The sequence below is a fragment of the Chiloscyllium punctatum genome, chromosome 30, assembly GCF_047496795.1.
Source record: "Chiloscyllium punctatum isolate Juve2018m chromosome 30, sChiPun1.3, whole genome shotgun sequence".
Classification (NCBI taxonomy): domain Eukaryota; kingdom Metazoa; phylum Chordata; class Chondrichthyes; order Orectolobiformes; family Hemiscylliidae; genus Chiloscyllium; species Chiloscyllium punctatum.
The window spans coordinates 13,692,290-13,713,298 of NC_092768.1; the positions used below are offsets into that span (position 1 = coordinate 13,692,290).

Genomic DNA, 21,009 nt, shown 5'->3' on the forward strand with positions numbered 1-21,009 from the left:
CCGACTATGACAATCCTATTGCTCCTGCCAAGTCTCCCCAATCTCCCTGCATATTTGTTCTTCTAATTCCCGTTGACTATTTGGGGCTTATAGTACAACCTCAATAATGTCACCATCTTCTTCTTATTTCTTGGCTCCACCCACAAAGCCTCGCTGGTTCTTCAGTTTTTTTCTTCCATGTGATACTCACCTTAATCAAAAAAATGCAACTCTCCCTCCCCTCCTTCCACCATCTCTGTCCCGCCTAAAGCTCCTATACACTGGCACATTCAGCTGCCAGTCCTACCCTTCCCTTAGCCATGTTTCTGTAAAGGCTCTAATATCCCAATTCCATGTACCTATCCACATCTTGAGTTCATTGGCCTTACCTGTCAGCCCTCCTGCATTGAGATAGATGCAAGTTAATCCAACAGGCATTCCTTGCTCCCTGTTGTGTTCCAGCCTGACCTGTCTCTTCACCCTATTATTTCTGATTACTATATCTCCTTCCAGTCTCACACTTGCTTCCCTGCTGTTGAGGATCCCACTCTCCTGTCAATCCAATTTAAACCCCAGGTGCAGGATTTGTTGATGGTGACAGAGCAGTTGAGAAAGGAGTTACAAAAGTGTCCAAAAACCAGAGTTTAATAAATAGAGACAGAGAAGCACAACAGGGAGGTGATGATGAATCTTTATAAAACACTGGCTCTCCCTCAACTCGAGTGTGAGTTCTGGAGCCCGCGCTGTAGGAAGGTTGTGGAGGATTCAGAAAAGGGACAGTAACGATTGACAGGAATGGTTCCAGAGGTGACGGTCTTCAGTTCCCTGGAGAGATTGGAGAAGCTGGGACTGTTCTCCCGAGAGGGGAGAAGGGAGAGAGGAAATCAGATCGAGGTGTTCAATATCAGGAGAGACCAGGACAGAGTGGAGAGAAAGGAACTGTTTCCATCGGCAGAAGCAGCAAGAACCACCGAACACTGAGATAACGTGAATGGCAAAGGAACTAATGACCAGAGGGAAAAATAACAACTTTCTAACTGCAGGATGCACGATTTGAACATTTGAATCTCTCACATCTTTAATGCCCTTCCTGAGAGTGAGGTGGAGACAGATTCAATCGGGGCTTTCCACAGTGAATGGGATCAGCAGCTGAGGTGGAAATAAACCTCCTGGAAACAGTGGGGGGAGGGGGGGGAGGGGAGTGGATCCTGTGGGACCAGGTGAGGGCCTCTTGCAGAGAGCAGACCCAGAGACAAGCCACATCTTGTTCTGTTCTGTGCTGAACCTTTCTATGGTCACCCCATCGATCACCCAGGAACCTGGGTGAGCACTCCCCTTGGTGTTGGATGAAGGTTGGTGTGGGATCGAGGGTTTAAGGAGGGAGATATTAGATCAAGTTTGTATTTCACAGACACTGCATTTAAAAGGCAGATAAATTCATGTCAGCTCCTTTACAAGATAATTGTGATATCCCTATCCTGTTTCATGGGATTCCAGCCTTACCCCGTTATTGAGATGCTGCCAGACAAACTCATACAATAAACCCCTGGAGACTGCAGCACTCCACTCACTGCTTGGTCAGACTGTGTCTGACAACAAGCACAGGATCCACCCCAGGAATGAATGGAACAAATGACTGGATGTTAATGGGGGGTTTGTGGATGATAGGTATAAAAATTACATTACAGTGACAGAAATGATACAAACAGATCCTCGATCCATTTGATCAGGACATCCTTGCTTACTATAACCTGCTTGTACTGCTCGAAAACAAAGCTTTTCACTGAAAATTTGACAATAAATCAATCAGTTACTGGTGTAAGTATTTTAAGCTAATAATGGTTCTTTTTATTCAAATATCAAACTGTCTTTATTTTCTAGCAATGGGAAGACAATTCTGTCTGGGTTTCCCGGAGACTTCTTCAGTGAGTGAGAGAGATTCAAGCAGCTTATATAATATCTGTGACCATGGTGCTGCCTTCATAGGGACTGAGATCATGAACAACGAATAATTGAGAACATTACAACAATGACACAGGATCAGCACCATGGAGACTCAGAGTCATACAACATGGAAACAGGCCCTTTGGCCCAACATGTCTATGCTGATCAAGCTACACTAATTCCACTTTTCTGTACTTGGTAAATTTGAAACAAGACTTTGTTGCTTTTATATTCTATGCCCTGGCTAATGACAGCAAGGATCCCAAATACCTTCTTCACCACCTCTATACCTGTGCTGATACCTTCAAGGATTACTGGACTTGCACACCAATGTCCCTTTGTTCCTCAGTACTCTCTAGCTTCCTACTATTCATTGTGTGTATAATAGATCTCCCTTGGAGAGAGTGCAGGAGGAGAGCCTAAGGGGAAGTGAGTTCTTCATGACACCCAGTCACCTTCACCACGTTTTTCTAGAGATTGGTGGGAATATCGGACGATAATATACCTCCCAGAATGCATCACCTGGCATTTATCCTGATTAAATTGCATCTGTCATCGCTCTGCCCAATTTATCAGCTGATCAATATCAGACTGTAATCTGAGACCATCCTCCTCACTATCAACAACATCACCAATGTTCATGTTATCAGCAAACTCACTCAATATACTTTTCCATTCATATCCAAAAGGTCATCAGGTCATGTCATACAGAAATGGAAGATGTCATTATCACAATCAATCGCTAAAACAACATTTATTCCTCAGTTCTCTGATTCCCATCCTAGAAGGAGCTAAAATCTTTCACATCGGGATCAGTTTGGGAACCAGTGATACCAATTCCCCTCAATCCCTAATCATTACAAACTGGTCTATATTTCCCATCCTGTGAAGGGCCTGCCCTGATCTGACCCCATCTCCTGTGGGAGCTCCCATCAGACATATTCCTCTCTCATGAGGGTCTGACACACCCAAGATGGACGTTCACGCAGAACACCATTCCTTTTGTCACTCCTTCTTCCTCCCACCCAGTTGGAGGCTCAGAGCTTTGAGCTGCCTCACAACTGGCTCTATTTAAGACAAGTATCAACAGTTCAGTGTCAGGATAAGCCCGGGAAACCTGATTCTTTGTGCATTTTCACATATATTGGGCTCCCAGTCTCACAACAGATGACCAAGGCTCCCCCCCCCACGACACACACCCCCCCCCCACCTCCTCACACGCTCTCTCTGACACTACACATACTTCCACATGCCCACCAATCTTTGGGAAAATGAGGTACCCATTAAAGTGAAGGAGACTGTGTCTCATGGCGAACTCATGTCCCCTCAGGTCCTCCCCCGCCCCTTCTCCAAGAGAGGGAGATACAATCTGAGGGAGATTTGCTGGTCTGGGAACAATTTGATTGAAATCCTTGGGATTGAATGTCCCCAGGGAGGGGGAGGAGTTGGGGAATTCTCTGGCCTTAGAGTCATAGAGATGTACAGCATGGAAACAGACCCTTCGGTCCAACCCATCCATGCCGACCAGATATCCCAACCCAATCTAGTCCGGAGAAAGTAGTGAGCCCAGAGAAATGTTGGAAACAGCACCAACATGATTCCTACTGGTCTCCTGCCCCAAGCTGCAGCCAATTCTGGGCCTGCCCTTTTGGAAGGATGTCAAGGCCGAAGGGATGGTGCAAGGGGAGATTTCCCAGAATGGGACCACTGAACTTGGCCATCTGTGCTTGGGACTGCTTTGGGACTGAAGGATATGAAGGAGAGCAGCAGGCTGCCAGTCACTCCCAGGACAAAATTCCCAACCCGTTCCTATCCTCTCTCCACCCACACATCCCTGTCACCGTTTTTCTTGTACTGGTAAAACCTTAAGTTAACTCGGGAATGTGGCTTGAAAGAAGTTCTGGGATTTACATATTAATCATTCGAAACCAAATCCCCAATCTCGGTGATTAAATACTTCACAGCAATCTGGGTTTGTTCAATGCGTTGCATCAGTTGTATGACGCTTTGATCTTTTACAATACATGATGTGTCCTCTGATCCTGCCCGACTAGCTACCTGGTGAAAGAGCTGTGCTCCGAAAGCTAGTGTTTTCAGAAACACCTGTTGGGCTAGAACATGTGTTGTGTGACTTTTAACTTTGTCCATCCCAGTCCAACACCGGCACCTCCACACCCTTCCCCCTCATCGTCCGGCTTCAGCGATTCCCTCCCTGTCCCTGCTCAAACGCTGTTTATTCCTCATTCTACTCTGGGGGTTGTATCCGCCTCTTGAGGGAGTCACTGAGCTGCAGCAGTTAGAATCAGGAAGTGCTGAGTGTGAACATGGATTCCAGGCAGCAAGGAGAGAGCTGGATGGAGGATTTAAACTGCTCTATTTGTCTGGATTTCTTTACGGTTCCGGTTACGCTGGAATGTGGACATAGTTTCTGTCGCTCCTGTATCACCCAGAGTTGGGAAAAACGGGAGACGAACTCCTGCCCGGAATGTAGACAGGGGTTTCTGGAAGTAAACTTTAGGGTGAATCGTGTTTTAGCGAATCTGGCCGAGAAAGCTCGAAAATTCAATCAGAAGCCACAAGAGAAGGAAGGTGAACGTTACTGTGAGGAACATCAGGAAGAACTGAAGCTGTTTTGTGAAACTGACAAAAAATTGATCTGTGTGATTTGTAGAGATTCCCGGAAACACAAGTCTCACAACTTCCTGCCACTTAAAGAAGCTGTTGGAATGTACAAGGTAAAAGTTGTCAAACTAAATAGTGTGGGAAAAGATGAAGTGTGGGAAGATGAAATCTGTTAAAGAAGGAAGACAATGTAAGAGAACAAGGTAGCAATACTTGAAGCGATAATCAGCGTGACAGCCAGGGCCAGAGCCTCCAAATTTAAAGGTTGCACCAGGTGACAAGGCTGGGATTGCAAAAATGACAAAGTACAGAGTTCAAGATTCTGTATCTGAGTATGCAACCAGAGATTAATTAACAGTTCCAATCGAAATAAACATGCATGATCTGAGAGCTATTACAGAGACATGGCTGCAAGCTGACAAAGGCTTTGATCTGGTGTGTGACATTTCAGAAGAGCAGTAATTTAATGAAAGGCAGAGTATCAGGTCTGTTAATTAAGGATGACATTATTACATCAGGGAGAGATTACTTTTGTTCCAGTATCACGTTTTGGATACATTTGGGTGAAGATAAAAAGAAGTAAATTGTGAAAAGTTCCTTTTGGCAGTAGTTTAAAGGCTGCCTAACATTGATCACACTGGAGGACAGGGCAAGGGAGGAAAAAGTGGGGGGGGGGGGGGGTGAAATAATCACGAGTGATTTTAATCCGTCTACAGATTGAATCACTTTGAATAGCAAAGGTAGTGTGGAAATTGGGTTATTGAGTGTTTTTTATGATCGGCTGTTCGAATAACACATCCTGAAGACATCCACACAGCAATCAATCAGCTAATGTGCAATGAGTCCAGGTTAATGAGTGATCTCGTTGTAAGGGCTTCACTTGGTCGCAGTAGTCATAATATGATTGATTTTCAAATTGAGTTTGAGGGAGCTCGTGGTCAGTTTAGAGGAATGCTCTGAACTTAAATAAGTATATTTACAAGGATATGGAGAAAGAGTGGGTAAAGTGAACTGTGAAGTTTGGTTACAGAATAAGTCAGTTGACCAGCATAGTTAGTAAAAACAAAAACTGTGATGCTGGAAATATAAACTACGGATTTAAATTGGTGTAGGTACTTAGTAAGTTTAGCAGCATCTGTGGAGAGTAAAGCTTGTTCAGTGACCCTTTTTCACAACTGAAAATAACTGAGGATGGGGTGGGTTTGGGTAATGGAGAGAAGAGAGTGCTCAGAGGGAGAAAATGAGGCAGAGACAGGGTGTGTGTGTGTGTGTCTGAGTGAGATAGAAAGAATGAAAGGGATTGACAAACAAAGAGATTGCTGATAATAAGATTCAGTGAGAAGTCACATGACTCCAACAGGTTTCTTTTGGAGCATTGCTGCTTCAACAGGTGAAGTCTTCAAGGCTTTTTTTGTGAGTAAATTGCAATGTACCTCCTTTTAAGAAGTGACAGCACTCCGAGAACAAGTTCAAGGAATTAAGGATTTGCGAAACAAAATGAACACCCCAGTGAATTTGGGAGATTTAAGCTGGGCCTGAGGGGCAAATCTTTCATGAAGATCGGCATGTGTATATGGAATGAGCTGCCAGAGGAGGCTGGTACAATTACAGCATTTAAGAGGCATCTGGATGGGTATTTGAATAGGTAGGGTTTAGATATGGACCAACTACATTAATTTAGGATATGTGGTCGGCATGGATGAGTTGCTTCCATACTGTGCATCTCTATGACCTTATGACTCTATTGAACTTTTTTCTCATGCTTTCTCTTCCATCCAAAACACTGAGTTTTATTTATGACATTCTGTTTATATGTGGGCATGGGCATTTTAAAAAGCTGTTACTGATACAATTGTAGATATTTTCTAATCAACCTGTTCAGAGATGTTACGACACACCTCAGGAGCAGGTGGGACCTGAACCAAGGCCCCCCTTCTCAGAGGTAAGGACACTACCACTGCACCACAAGAATGTTTCGAGTACATTTTACATGTTGACAGTTCACAAACCTTTCCCTGTGGTTAGCATTTACTTATTAGTAGTAAATGGCAGTTGTTAAGTACAGAAACCTGGTCTGTGTTTTCTGTTAACCAGAGTCTAATCAGGCAGGTAAATTGGAGACTTTGCAAACTTTTTCTTAAAATTTTTTAATGATGATTCTAGAATTTTCAAGGTGCTACCCTGATGGATCATGACAAAGTTTGAGGGGACATCTGGGATTAGTTTGAAAAAGAGATGAGGATTTGGATGTTTTATAAATAAGTAATACGGTATTGGTAAAGAAATAGACAGGTTTCATTCTGCAAGTAAGGAATAGAATTGGAAATTCATAGATTTATAAAGTGCACAAAAAGCCTTTCAGTTTATTGAGTCTGCATCGACCTAACTACCACTAAAAGAGCACTAACCCAATTTCCTGTAGTTCTCGCATATCCTTGAATGTTATGATATTTCAAGTAATGATCCAAAAATATTTTCTAGATTGTAAAGTTTCCAGTGTCCACTATCTATCCAGACAGTGCATTCCAGATTCCCACCACCTGCTGACCGAAAACAAACAATTTTTTTCCCAAATCACCTCTGAATCCCCTACACTTACTACAAAACTATGCCGTCTTGTGACTGACCCCTCAACCAAGGGGAACAACTACTCTCTATTCACCCTGTCCACACCCCCTCATAATCTTATACACCTCAGTCATGTCCCCCTCACAGTCTTCTCTGCTCTAAAGAAAAACAATCATAAGAATTGCAAAGTATTTCCTGCAGGTGGCAGAACTATCCTTGACAAGTCTTAAGTGAATTACAAAAGCCAGACTGATTGAACCAGCAAATATGTTGAGGATGAAATTGCCTGCTGAAGCCACGAAAGCAAGCATAATTGATGGACTAGCATAATACTTGGCTTAAGTAGGAATGGAAGAGACATCAGGTACGCTGAGAAGTGAGACACCAGGAATCAGGTAATATTGAGTTACAGTTAAACAAGCTTTCCCATAAGGAAATAACAAAAAAGTGAACCATGGAATTCCAAGGAGAAGAAAATGCCAGAAAGCAACAGGAAAAGATAATGCTGTATCAAAATTTGAGGAAAATTTGAGTGAAGGCATTATTTATGTCCTTTGAGAAAAAAGCGACACAAATGAATCAGCAAAAGGAATGCTGGACATTGTCCATGCAGAGTGAGTTAGCAGGTGAAGCATGGGAAATGCATGTTTGATTGTGAGAAGCAATTTCTACATATTTATGACACTGTTAAAAGAAAACTGTTTTGGCTGAATATGAGTTGCTACCTGACACATTTAGGCAAAGACTCCAGAATGTAAAGGAACTGCCAAGGCAAATCGACCTTGAATTTGAAAGTGTTGAGCAAAGTAGTTTTGACAGGTGGATACAAAAATTACAAAGTAGATCTGAGTTTGCAACTCTTTAAAACAAAACTTTCAAAACTCATTGGCTTTCGTCACAAGAATCCTTTGTGAGGTCCAGAAGTCACAACTGCTGGACAACAGCAATAATGACTGATCCATTAAACTAAACATTACTTTCTGTTACTGTCATAAATTCAAAAGTGATAGAAAGTGGGAGCAGAAAAGAAAGGCAAATAGCCAAAGGAAAGAATGGATAGTTGGGAATGCTGAAGATTTTCTTCTCAACTGGGGATGCAAAGTACTGAAGATTGAGGTAAAAGTTGCAAGCCAAAGTGTTTCCACTGTAACAAGGTGAGATATATTTAATCAGAATGTGGGAACATAGATAAAACATAGAAACTAGGAGCAGGAGTAGGCCATTTGGCCCTTAGAGCCTGCTCTATCATTCAATATGATCATGGCTGATCCTCTATCTCAATGCTACATTCTCACTATCTCTCCTTACCCCTTGATGCTTTAAATTTCTCAAAAATTGTTGCAGAGGAAATCCATGTGATTTCTTAGTGTTTTTGAAAATGGGTTTGGAAAGAAACACAAAACAAAAAGGCCCTAGATAGAAATGTTGCTTTGACTACAACTCCGATACCAGAGGAAAAACTGCTGACAGTACAGAGGAAGTATACAAGGGAGATGAGAAATATAATGGCTTTTTATCCAAAGAGAAAACACCCAATTTTCTTTAGGTGATGCAGCCAAGCCCATAACATTTCAGACACAGAAGCTACTCAGAACTTTTCGTTAGGGAAGGATTTAGTTTTTCATTAATTAAAATTGAAGTGCTGGTAACTGAAGTAGATGGAGACTATATTTTGGTTCTTTTGAAGAAAATCCTATTGGCATGTAACTTGTTATCTGGACTAATGGTAGTTGGGCAGTTATAACAACATTTTCTGTGTCCATGGAGTTAACATACACCTGAGGGAAATAACTTCACCTATAATCACAGAGAATGGCTATGTAAATGTGAAATGTTGTTGCTATTTCAAATCAACAAGGTAAACTTGAGTATTTATTTCAGTCGAGTAAGAGTATGACGGATATTTCTCATGTGGCCCAGTAACTCTTTGCGAAATGAACAATTTATTATAAAGAATATGGGAACATAGAGAAAACTCATTGCTGTGGCATATTGGTCATCACATCTACATCATGGATCTTTATTCATAAAAGCAAATACAGAACAGAAATTAGAATCACCTACCATGTAGAAATATTATTGTCGAGTTCATTCCAAATGATATAATGAAAGCCAAAACCTCCTGTGATGAAAGGTGTGTAATTTACGTACATGTTACTATCATTCTTGAAAAATGAATTTCAAAATGGTTTGCACACAGACTTTGGATACTTCTGTGAAGGTTTTTTTTGAAAGCAATGCTCATTTTGGCTAACCTTTTCAGAACATATGTATCGTTGACAGCAGATAATCGCATTCCTTGTTCAATGCTAATGGAATAATATGTTTAACGAGTAGAATAAACATGCAAGGTTAATAACTTGCTTTCAGTTCAGAACAATTCAAGATTGGTTTTAGCTTAAAAATGCAGGGAGTGAACTACAATTCTCTCTTCTGTCACTTTTTGATGGCGCCATAAGAAGCGACATTGTAAACTTTTCACTGAATGATGTTAATTGTTTTGACATTTACATTTGGAAATTGCACAAATTAATTCACATTTTCATTCAGGAGGAACTACGAACCTTCCTAAAACCAATCAAGGACAAGAAAGAGGAATGTAACACAGTTATGAGAGATTATGAAAAAATATTAATACACATTCAGGTACATCTGACGTTATTTTGTTTCATATTCTGTAAACAGTTTTAGAATTGTGCTGTGCAGATTCTGATCTCTGTTAAAAGGAGGGGAAATGATCTGTGGAAAAGCTGGCCATAATCAATCACAAAGATGAGACCAGAATGTCATGTTATACTGATTGGGAAAGATTGAGCAAGGTTGAAGGTGACCTAACACTGGTCTTTAAAATTATGAAAGCATTTGGGAGTCTAGACAGAAACAAGATGTTTCCACTTGAGGGAGAATTTTAACTTAAGGGATTTAAAGACAAAATAGTGATTCTTAAATCAAATGGAGAAATTAACAATTTGATTTTCAGTGAGAGCTCCCTGTTCTGAACAAATAAAGACACAATAGAAAATGAATTAATTACATTGTATGGTGTTAGAGAATATTTGTCATTGTACTCAAAGAAAGCTCGAGTAAACCTCTCAAGATATCTTGCTGGGAATTAACCAAATTGAGAATGTGTTTCACTATAACGTTTTGAAGTGAACAGCAGCAAATTTTATTTCAAGAAATTCCCAGTCATTTTATCAAGTTTCTCAGGCTGTGCAACATTTTAAAAATCCTCATTTGCTTTTTCAATTTATCATTTTCCAAAGGACCAAGGTGTAAAAACAGAGAAACAGATTAAAGCTGAATTTGGAAAACTTCATCAGTTTCTCCGTGAAGAAGAGAAGATCTTGTTGGAAGATTTGAAAATGGAGAAAGAGAACAAGAGTCAGGAGATGGAGGAGATGATTGAAAAGATAACAGAGGAAATCTCATCCCTTTCAATCACTGTTCAGGATATTGAACAAGGGCTGAGGGAACAGGACAGCATCACATTTTTAACAGTAACTATTTTTCTCTCCTTTTGTTTCTCCTTTGAGTTTGATTTTCAGATTGTCCAGAGTACACCAATAAAATCTGTGATAAACCCCACTGAACAAAATCACGTCAGTGATCTGTGAGATTTGTTTTCTGTCTCACACCCATGAGCACTAACAATTTAATGACTCAATCTGGAGTGTGTTTCCTGGAGGCAAATATTACAAGGGAACATTTTGATGAACTGAAATAATGAGTAAAATTGGCTTCATGTGGAGTGAGATCTCCTCGGGATGGTCAGACCATTGTCGATATTCCTAGCTGGAAACTGGAATGATTCTGATCGAGGGAGCTCTCTACAATGTCAGACACTCAGACAGACAGAGTTTTCACCCAGTAGTTAAATATTCAGACAATCCAAACTACAGTGCAGGATCCAGCCAGGCTGTATCATGTGTACAATGTTCCTCACTTGAACTGTACTGATTCTGTTCAGGAGAGAGAGTTCTCCACAGGGTCAGATATAGACACAGGTAGAGCTTTCTCCCAGTGGTTAAATAGTTAAATGGAAGGCCGGAGTACAGAGTCTCCACAAGGCAGACATTTAAACCAAACATTTAATTTTGATTGTACAAAATTGCCAGAAAGTTCAGTGAGACAACCCCCTCCCCGATCCCAACCCTGAGAAAATTCTATGTATCGAAACAATGATTAGTCTGTGTTGACAAAATCTTCATGTTAATGTTTAAGTTTAAATGTTGACCAAGACACTGGGAGAACTCCAGTAGTCCTCTTGGAATCCAGGACTGTTTTCAGATCTTTTCCCTTCATCTGAACAGAGGATCCTCGATTTAACAGCTCAGCTGAAACCCAATTCCCCCAGACAATGGAGTTGCACTCAGCTGTTTGGTCATTGAACTCAATAGTGTCCCAGACATTCGAATTCATTCTATATGGTTCATGGTTTCAGGTTGCATCAAGTGGGCTGACACTCTATCTGGAATATAACTGCAGACAAAGATTCCGAGACTGTCTGAGTCCTGATGCTGAACATAAAACTAACTTTGCAGCTTCACCATCTTTCCAGGAGAGTCAGTGATTTCTATTGGACAATCCTAGTGTAGATTCCCAGAAACATTTTGTCTCCGTGACATATACAGATTATATGGAAGCATAAAGTGTATAAGTCCTGCCCTGATTTGCCTTTCTAATTTTGTGGAGTAACTCAGTTCAGTGAGGACAGGAAGAGACCGTCCAATTTCTTGAATTTAACTTGTTCATATTTTGGGGAATCCAGTCTGGGGCTTTATGTTTTGTGATAAAATAATCTCTAAGTAATAACAGGAAACATTTTTCATGTTCCACAGAAATTTCCGGATACACAGAAAAGGTAAAATTTACATCCTTAGTTTGATTATTATTTCTAACATATCTCTCACCTACAATGGATTGACCCACACAGACTTTTATCTCTTGTTTCAGAGTGAAGCAAACTCTCCCAGAGCCACAGAAGGTTTACCCTTTAATAAATGTGGGCAAGTACATTGGCTCCCTGCAGTACAGAGTGTGGAAAAAGATGCTGACAGTGATTAATACAGGTGGGTGTGAGCTTCCTGACACCAGCTATTCAATTGCTCTCATGATTATCATTCTCTTCATAAATATACAACTGCATTCACAATGTACTATGTTTTCTCTGTCATGTGCATATTGATATTCAAAATTGCCAGAACCACTCCCATTTTTTGCTATATGGTATCATAAAGTCACACAGCACAGAAACAGGCCTTTTGGCTCCCCGTGTCTTATGTCAATCAACAAACACCAAATTACATGACAGATGTGAACTCCCATTTTCTTGACACCAATGCCTTCAAACCTGCTGAGCTTCTTCAGCAGTTATTTTATCTTCTCATTTCGAACATCCACAGTTCGTTCTTTTTTTTTAACCAATTGTCATGGATCCCATTTACCTTCCAATGATCCAAATCCAACTACATCCTGGCATTTAAAGTGCTCACCTAGCTGCTGCTTAAATTTAGGGTGTAGGTTTGCTCGCTGAGCTGTCGGTTTGATACCCAGACGTTTCATTATCTGGGTAGGTTACATCATCAGTGGTGACCTCTAAGTGAAGCAACAAACCTTGCTGCTTAAATGTTATGAAAGTAACTGTCTTCACCACTTTCTCAGACAGAGCGCTCCATATTTCTATTACTGTCTGGGTGAATTTTGGTTTCTTAGATCTCCTTTGAATCATTTAGTCCTCACCTTAATGCCCTCTGATATTAAATATGTCTGCCATGTCCTCTGGCTCCATGCAGAGATTGCCCCTTTGGTCTCTAATAGGTACCACTCTATCCCTGGTAATTCTCTCGCTCTTAGTATTTTCCTTCATCATTTCTTCCAAAGGGTATTTCATGGCCACTCTTTGTCCTCCATATTTCTTTCTTTTTTTTTCAGCAAACACCCTCCCCCACACATTCTCTATACTTATGAAGATCCTTCCCTGTTTTTAATGCTCTGTCCCTAACATATGCTTTCTTCTTTGATTAGATTACATTACAGTGTGGAAACAGGCCCTTCGGCCCAACAGTCCACCCAGATCCATTCCCAGACTCAGGGTTTGAGTCATATGGATAGGCTGGGACTTTTTTCACTACAGCGTAGGAGGTTGAGGGGTGACTTTAGAGGTTTATAAAATCATGAAGGCCATAGTTAAGGTAAATAACAAAGGTCTTTTCCTAACTATGGCCTTCATGATTTTATAAACCTCTAAAGTCACCCCTCAACCTCCTACGCTGTAGTGAAAAAAGTCCCAGCCTATCCATATGACTCAAACCCTCCAGTCCCGACAATATCCTGGTAAATCTTTTCTGTACTGTCCTTTCACCAGCTTCATTCACAAGGATGAGCTCAAGCACTGTTCCACCTCCAGTTGGACTATCACCATACTCATTAAGGATGGTGTAGAAGTTGGCAAACATAGATTGAGAGCAGCTGCTTGCAGGTTAGTTTACTTTTAGAAAGTAGGAATCTTAAGTAGTACAGTGAGTATTCAGGACCATTGTGTTTTGGTAAGAGTAAAGGGCAAGGGTACAAGTCCACAGAACATTGGATTGCAAATTTGGGGCAGCACAGTGGTTAGCACTGCTGCCTCACAGCGCCAGAGACCCGGGTTCAATTCCCGCCTCAGGAAACTGACTGTGTGGAGTTTGCATGTTCTCCCTGTGTCTGTTTGGGTTTCCTCCGGGTGCACCGGTTTCTTCCCACAGTCCAAAGATGTGCAGATCAGGTGATTTGGCCATGCTAAATTGCCCGTAGTGTTAGGTAAGGGGTAAATGTAGGGGTATGGGTCTGGGTGGCAGGTCGGTGTGGACTATCTTTCTGTACAAAGAGCTCTCCTGGATGCACTTTACCAATACTACTCTGTCTATTTCTTTCACAGTAAGGTGATTCCCAGTTAACATGACCCAAGTTGAAATATCGTACAACTAAAACCATATTCCTTTCACATCTTCCTGCGGTGTGCCTACATATCTGCTCCTCTATCTCCCTCTGACTGCTGGGAGGCCTGTGGTATAATCCCAGCAAATAATTGCCCCTTTTTTTTATATTTCTAAGCTCCACCCACATGGCCTCATTTCAAGACCCTTCTATGACATCCTCCCTCGTTACTGCAGCGATCGTTTCCCTTATCAATAATGCAATGCACCTATCTCTCTTGCATCCCACTTCCCTCCATCCCACCTGAAATTTTTAAACCCTGAAATGTTGAGCTGTCCTTCATTCATCCATGTCTCTGTGTTTGCAACAATGATTATTACATGGGAATATAATAATGCTGTAAGTTCATCTGCCTTACCAGTCAAGATCCTGGCATTAAAATACAGTTTAGCTTTCCAGACCTTACATGTGCCTTTTCCTGTCCTTGTCTTCTCTGCCAACTGGAGTGTCCCAGAATTCCTTCTTTTTCTGATTGACCTTTATACCTATTCTGTGCCCCGAGTGGATATTTTCATAGCAGTCTGCTGAACCTCCACCTGCCTCATTGGTATTTCCCTGAACCTGACACGAATCCTATTGTGTTGGGGATTTCAACATTGAGTTGGAGCCAGTGCTATTTCCCACTTGAATAGGGAGCCAGTTTTGGGTGGGAGTGAATGGGTTAGGAGTGTAAGGGACAGGAGGAGCTGTTTGTAAACTGAACAAAGCTTGTGCTTTTACAGGAAACTAGGTTTCTGTGAGCTTGCAGTTGATTAAGTTTGGGAATCAAACCTTTTAAATGCTCAATATGCCCTTTGATTTCAATGATATTGGACATAAAATAAATTGCTGTGAATATTGTAAAACAACAGAGTAGCCATGCGCAAAGAAGCCCTCTAAGTAATATGTAACTGTTACAGCAGAGCCAGACACTGAGATGGCAGAGGTTTCAGCCAGAGGTGTGACCCAGGAATCTGGGTAGCTGCAGCAGGTCAATAAGATTCCTCTCCACGGTGTTGTCTCCTTTGGTGCCACTCCTTCACTATGCTTGCCCTGCCCCCACTTCACAGACTGGCCCCCTCCAGCCACAGTGGTGCCCAGGGAGGCCATGACCAGGGACTGGGACTGCACCAGCTCCTGCACCTTCACCACTTTCTCATCCAGGTTCTCGGCATGCAGCAACAGCTGGGCACCCCGGCAATACAAGGTGACTGGAGAAGGCAATGACAGCAGTTGGGCAAGTCTAGTGTCAAAGCAGATACCTCCAGGGAGATACCTCTCCAACAACCCCAGACTCTGCCTCCTCTCATTCACAGAATCTCTCTGCCTTACACCTCAACCCTCCCACAAGTCCTCCCCAACCCCCCCTCCATCCTCACCCTGTGGAAAGATGGCAAATTGAACAGAACAAATGCAGCCTTAGTGGAGGCTGTCTGTGAATGCGCTGCTGCTTGTATCACTACACATAGAAAGCAGGGATGTCAGTAGCACACGCTGAGACCTATCTTGGTATGTCAATGTAATCTGCACAGAGACTTCTGTGACATGACACAAGGTGTTTAGATAACTGTTCATTTATGCAAGTGACCACCTTGCATCAAAGTAAAACTTGATATTTAGCATGACAACAAGCAGTAACTGTTAAACACAAATAAGGCTAATTACATAGGAGTGAGGGCAGAGAAACTTAAAAAGGGTGAGGGACTAACAAGTAATTTAAAGCCGCATGGCAAGTGTTTCTTTAAAATCTATAAAGAGAAAGACTGAGGCAACAGTGAACAAAGGGACAATGAGACTGAAATTGCGAACCAGAAATTAGCAGAAGAATTGAAAAATAATTTTCATCAGTCTTCATGTCAGAGGAAACCAAGAATAATTCAAAAATACTACATAATGAAGGAGATAAACAGGAGCCTGGAACCAAACACAATCAGCATCACTTCAGAAAAGTAAGGAAACTAATGAGTTTAAAGACAGAGACCGCTGGGTTGCATCCTGTGATACTGACAGACGTAGCAGCAAAGATCATGGATGCGCTGGTAGTAATCTTCAAAGAACCCTCAGATTGTGGAAAAGTTGCAAGTTTGGAAACCTGCCAGTGTAACATTGTCTCCATCCCTCTGAAAAAAAGAAAAATGGGTAACTACAGGTCAGTCAGCTTGTCATTGTGAAAACCTGTCATTGGTGAAAAAGTTAGAGTCTATTATGTGGGATACGAGACTAGAATATTTAGAAAATGTAATAGATTCAAGCAGTCAGCCTGGCTTCATAAAGGACAAATCATTCCTGTAAAATTTATTATTAAAATTTTATAGAGGACGTAACAAGAAGGGTAGATAAAGAGGAGCCTGTAAATGTAATATATTTAGATTTCCAAAAGACATTCGCTAAGGCACTTAAAGGTACTTAAGACATAGGAGCAGAGATTAGGCCACTTGATCCATCAATTCTGTTTTGCCATTCAATCATGGCTGATGGGTTTTTCAAACCCATTTTCCCACTTTTTCCCCATAATGTTTGATCCCCTTCGCAATCAAGAACTAATCTATTTCTCTATTATTAAATCTACTCCATGATCTGGCCTCTACACCCTTCTGTGGTAATGAATTCCACAGATTCGCAGCTCTCTGGCTAAAGATGTTTCTCCTTCTCTTTGTTCCCATCACTCTAAGGCTGTGCTCTCGGATCCTCATCTCTCCTGCCAGTGGAAACATCTTTCCAACATCCACTCTGTTCAGACCATTCAGTATTATGTATGTTTCAAACAGATCCATTAGGTACATCCTTTAAACTCCGTCAAGAATAGTCCCAGAGTCCTCAAACGTTCCTCATTTGTTAAGCATTTCATTCCTGGGCTATTCTAGTGAACTTCCCCTGGACTCACTCCACAGCCAATACATCCTTCCTAAGGTATGGGGCCCAGAATTACTCTCAATACTCCAAATATGTTCTGACCATGGGGTACTCTTCGGAGGGTTGGTGTGGACTTGTTCGACCAAAGGGTCTGTTTCCGCACTGTAGGGATTCTAAACTAATCAAATCTTATACAGCCTCAAAGGCAAGTCCCTGCTTTTATATTCTTGTCCTGTAGAGATAAATGACATCATTGTATTTGCCTTCCTAACTACTGACTCGACCTGCAAGTTTACTTTTCGGAGAAACCTGGAATAGGACTCCTAAGTCCCTTTTGCACTTCTGATTTCTGAATTTTCTCCCATTTAGAAAACGGTCCATGCCTTCATTCTTTCTACCTCATACTTGCCCATGTTGTATTCCACTAGCCACTTCTTTGCCCACTGTCCTAACCTGTCTAAATCTTTCTGCAGCACCCCCCCCGCCCCCCCCCAATACTACCTGCCCTCCACTTATCTTTGTATCATGAGGTAAAAGCCCATGGTGTTGGGGGGAGTGTACTAACATGGATAAAGGGTTGGCTAACGAATAGAAGCAGAGACTGTGGATACAGGTGCCATTTTAAGGATGGCTACTATACCTAATGGAGTACCATGGGGATTAGGGTGAGGGCCACAATTATTTATAATATATATTAATGACTTGTATGAAGAATGCAAATGTACTATAGCCAAGTTTGTGGATAACACAAAAATAAGTGGGAAGACAAGTGGTGAGGATGGCGCAAGGAATTTATAGAGGGATATAGGTTAATTGAGTTGTCAAAAACTTGGCAGATGGAATATAATATAAGAAAGTTATGCATTTTTCAAGGAAGAAAAAAAGAGCTGAATATTATTTATTCAGGGAAAGCTGTAGCACTGTGATATATCTGGGTCCTAGTGCATGAATCATGTTAAGGTGGAATGATCAAATCATTCATTCGACACCTAGATTAGATTACTTAGTGTGGAAACAGGCCCTTCAGCCCAACAAGTCCACACCACCCCGCCGAAGCGCAACCCACCCATACCCCTACATTTACCCCTTACCTAACCATAAGGGCAATTTAGCATAGCCAATTCACCTGACCTGCACATCTTTGGACTGGGAGGAAACTGGAGCACCCGGAGGAAACCCACGCAGACACTGGGAGAATGTGCAAACTCCACACAGTCAGTCGCCTGAGGCGGGAATTGAACCCGGGTCTCTAGCGCTGTGAGACAGCAGTGCTAACCACTGTGCCACCGCGCCGCCCACCGAGTTCACTTCCAGCACCAAAGAGTTTATTGAAATTACATCAGTGGGAAGAAACCCTCTGAAAATCCTGCACAAAGGAAATTGGTGTATTTTCATATACGTACGTTTCATCATACTATTTCCAAACCAATTTTATTATTAATTAATTACGTACCCTTCCAATTAAGCTAATAATATGACTTCACGGCCAAAGATGGACTGGCTTGTGGTCAACCCCTGTCTTCTATGGTCTAATGTTGTCTCCCAGAGTCTCTGGGTGCTTGCTACAGTGGACTCTGCATTCACTCACATTCCCTCCTCGATATATTCTGGTTGCACCATGTTAACTGCCTGTTAACCGGACACTTAGCGATAACAGAAAGGCCTTTTAAATTCTGTGATGCAGTTTACTAACCTTATTACAGGACATATAAAGGAATGTTCATTTTAAGTAGTTGTTATAAAATTTATCAATTTCAATAAATTTATATGGTTGCATTTAATATTAGAATTCTTCAGTGACCTGGTTGTGAGCAGTTTCTTTTATCTCTCTTTTATCTGAACTTTTGTCTGTATCTCTCTTTCATTATCCCTACCTCCTCCCTATAGTTTTTCTGTAGTTTCTCCTGCATATCTCTGATTCATTGTGTCCTGCAGCCACCACTCCCCTCATCGCCCCACCACCACTCCACTCCAACTCTGTTTCAGTTTTTCTCTTTGCAGAATGGTGTTTCCTTAGCCTTGCTACAGGCTGGAGCCAGTAAAACATTTTCCCAGGAGCAGGTTCCCTTTTCCCCTAGGCACACACTGGTTTCTTCCTTGGCTGAATTTCTAGATTTGGTTTATTGCTGATTTTTCCCAATCACTAAGCAATTGTTATGTCAGAGTTATGGTGACTAGTTACCAATGAATGTGACTAATATTTTATTCATCTCTACCTGTTCCCAGCTCCAGTCACCTTGGACCCCAACACAGCCAATCCTTACCTTCTCCTGTCTGAGGACTTGAGCACGGTGCAAAACACTGACAAATGGCAGCAGGTTCCTGACAATCTGGAGAGATTTGATCCTTGTGTCAGTGTCCTGGGATCAGAGGGATTCGCATCAGGGAAACATTCTTGGGAGATAGAAGTAGGAAATAAAACTGAGTGGACTTTGGGAGTGGCCACAGAGTCCATAAACAGGAAGGGTGACATCGCCCTGACTCCAGGTGACGGATACTGGACAGTGGTGCTGAGAGATGGAAAGGAATACATGGCTTGTGAGAAATCAAGGAAACATTTAGAGTTGACTGTGAAGCCGAGGAAGATCCGAGTCTGTTTGGATTATGAGGGAGGGAAGGTGTCTTTTTATAACTCTGAGCACAAGAGCCATATCTACACTTTCACTGGGACATTCACTGAGAAACTCTATCCTTACTTCAGTCCGTTTCTAACTGATGGGGGTAAAAACACAGAGCCTCTAAAAATCTGTCCCTGCAGCGTAACAATCCAGGAGGATAAAGATTTGATCCCTTCATCCAGATAAAGCTTTTAACTTACATTGTGTGGGAAGAAATAAGATTAAAAATTGCCTGTGCCGTGCAATCGAGCAGCATCCCCCCCCACCCCCACCCCTCTTTGCCAAACTCAGGACAACTGCAGCTGTCTGTGAGAAGTTTATCTTTAATACCATCATTAAGACTTGGTGGAAGTCTGTATCTGGGTAAAGATGTCTTTACCCAAAAATTTTAGTTTTGGGTAAAGACATCTCGTTCCATGACCAGAAAGAATGTGAGCAGACCCTTTGACACAGATTTTTCTTGGCCTTTGAAAATGGTTAGTAAGATCCAGTTTGGAGATTCCTGTCCTCATTCTTGTTTCTGCCCCTGCAACTGGAAAAGATGCAAAACCTGCTGGTACACCACATCCCAGCACCTCCATCCAGGGCCCCAAACAGTCCTTCCAGGTGACACAGAGGTTCACCTGCCTCTCCTTCAACCGAGATTACTGTATCAGCTGCTCCCGATGTGGTCTTCTCTACATCGGGGAGACCGACCGTAAACTTAGGAAATGGCTCACCAAGCATCGTAGCTGGCCTGCAAGGGCCGACCAGACCTTCCAGTCACTGCCCATTTCAATTCCCCTTCCCACTCCCTTTCCTACATGACTATAATGAAACAAACAAGCAAACAATCTGGAGGAACAAAACCTCATTTTCTGCCTGGGCAGTCTACACACGGAGGAATCAACATAGAGTTCTCCAATTTCAAATAACCTCGCTTCCCTTCCCCTGACTCCCTTCCCTCTCCCTTCCACAGCTCCCTGCTACCAACGGATTCATCACTCCCATTGACCAACCGGGCCATACCCTCTACCTGTCTCCACCTAACTCCACTTCACCACCCTGCTCCCACCACCCCCTTTATCTGCAGCTCCCCCCGCACCCACCCCGCTGCTGAAGAAGACTTTCACTCAAAACGTCAACGTCTCCACCTCCTGATGCTGCCTGGCTTGCTGTGTTCTTTCAGCCTACTGCCTGTATCTTTGGATTCCAGATCTGGAGTTCATTTTTGTCTCATTCCTGTTTCTAGCCCTTTTGCTGGTGAGGGATAAGGGTGGAGATAACAACCTTGCACCTAGCACCTTGCCTCGCCAGCTCCATAGGAATTGATTGATTTGAGGTCTTTCTGATGTTATAAGTTCATCTCCCTTTGATATATTTTTCAATACCACTCTATATACTTGATCAAGAGCTATGATGTGCAATAAAGCTTTTATTATTGATACTATGAATGATATCTTATTTAAAATAATAAGATCAAAGATTT

General features: G+C 42.0%; 1 protein-coding gene across 1 annotated transcript; it reads left to right on the forward strand.

Moving 5' to 3' along the window:
* Positions 1 to 4,247: 4,247 nt before the first annotated feature.
* On the forward strand, positions 4,248 to 20,928 carry LOC140455198 (zinc-binding protein A33-like). Its single transcript, XM_072549913.1, has 6 exons — positions 4,248 to 4,658; positions 9,664 to 9,759; positions 10,380 to 10,613; positions 11,955 to 11,977; positions 12,070 to 12,185; positions 19,150 to 20,928. The coding sequence occupies exons 1-6, from the start codon at positions 4,248 to 4,250 to the stop codon at positions 19,725 to 19,727; spliced, it is 1,458 nt and encodes a 485-aa protein (XP_072406014.1). The 3' UTR covers positions 19,728 to 20,928.
* Positions 20,929 to 21,009: the final 81 nt, after the last annotated feature.

Coding starts and splice junctions, on each gene's coding strand:
- LOC140455198 (XM_072549913.1), top strand. CDS start 4,248: ATGGATTCCAGGCAGCAAGGAGAGAGCTGGATGGAGGATTTAAACTGC. Junction 4,659..9,663: donor AAGCTGTTGGAATGTACAAG/GTAAAAGTTGTC, acceptor ATTTTCATTCAG/GAGGAACTACGAACCTTCCT. Junction 9,760..10,379: donor AAATATTAATACACATTCAG/GTACATCTGACG, acceptor CATTTTCCAAAG/GACCAAGGTGTAAAAACAGA.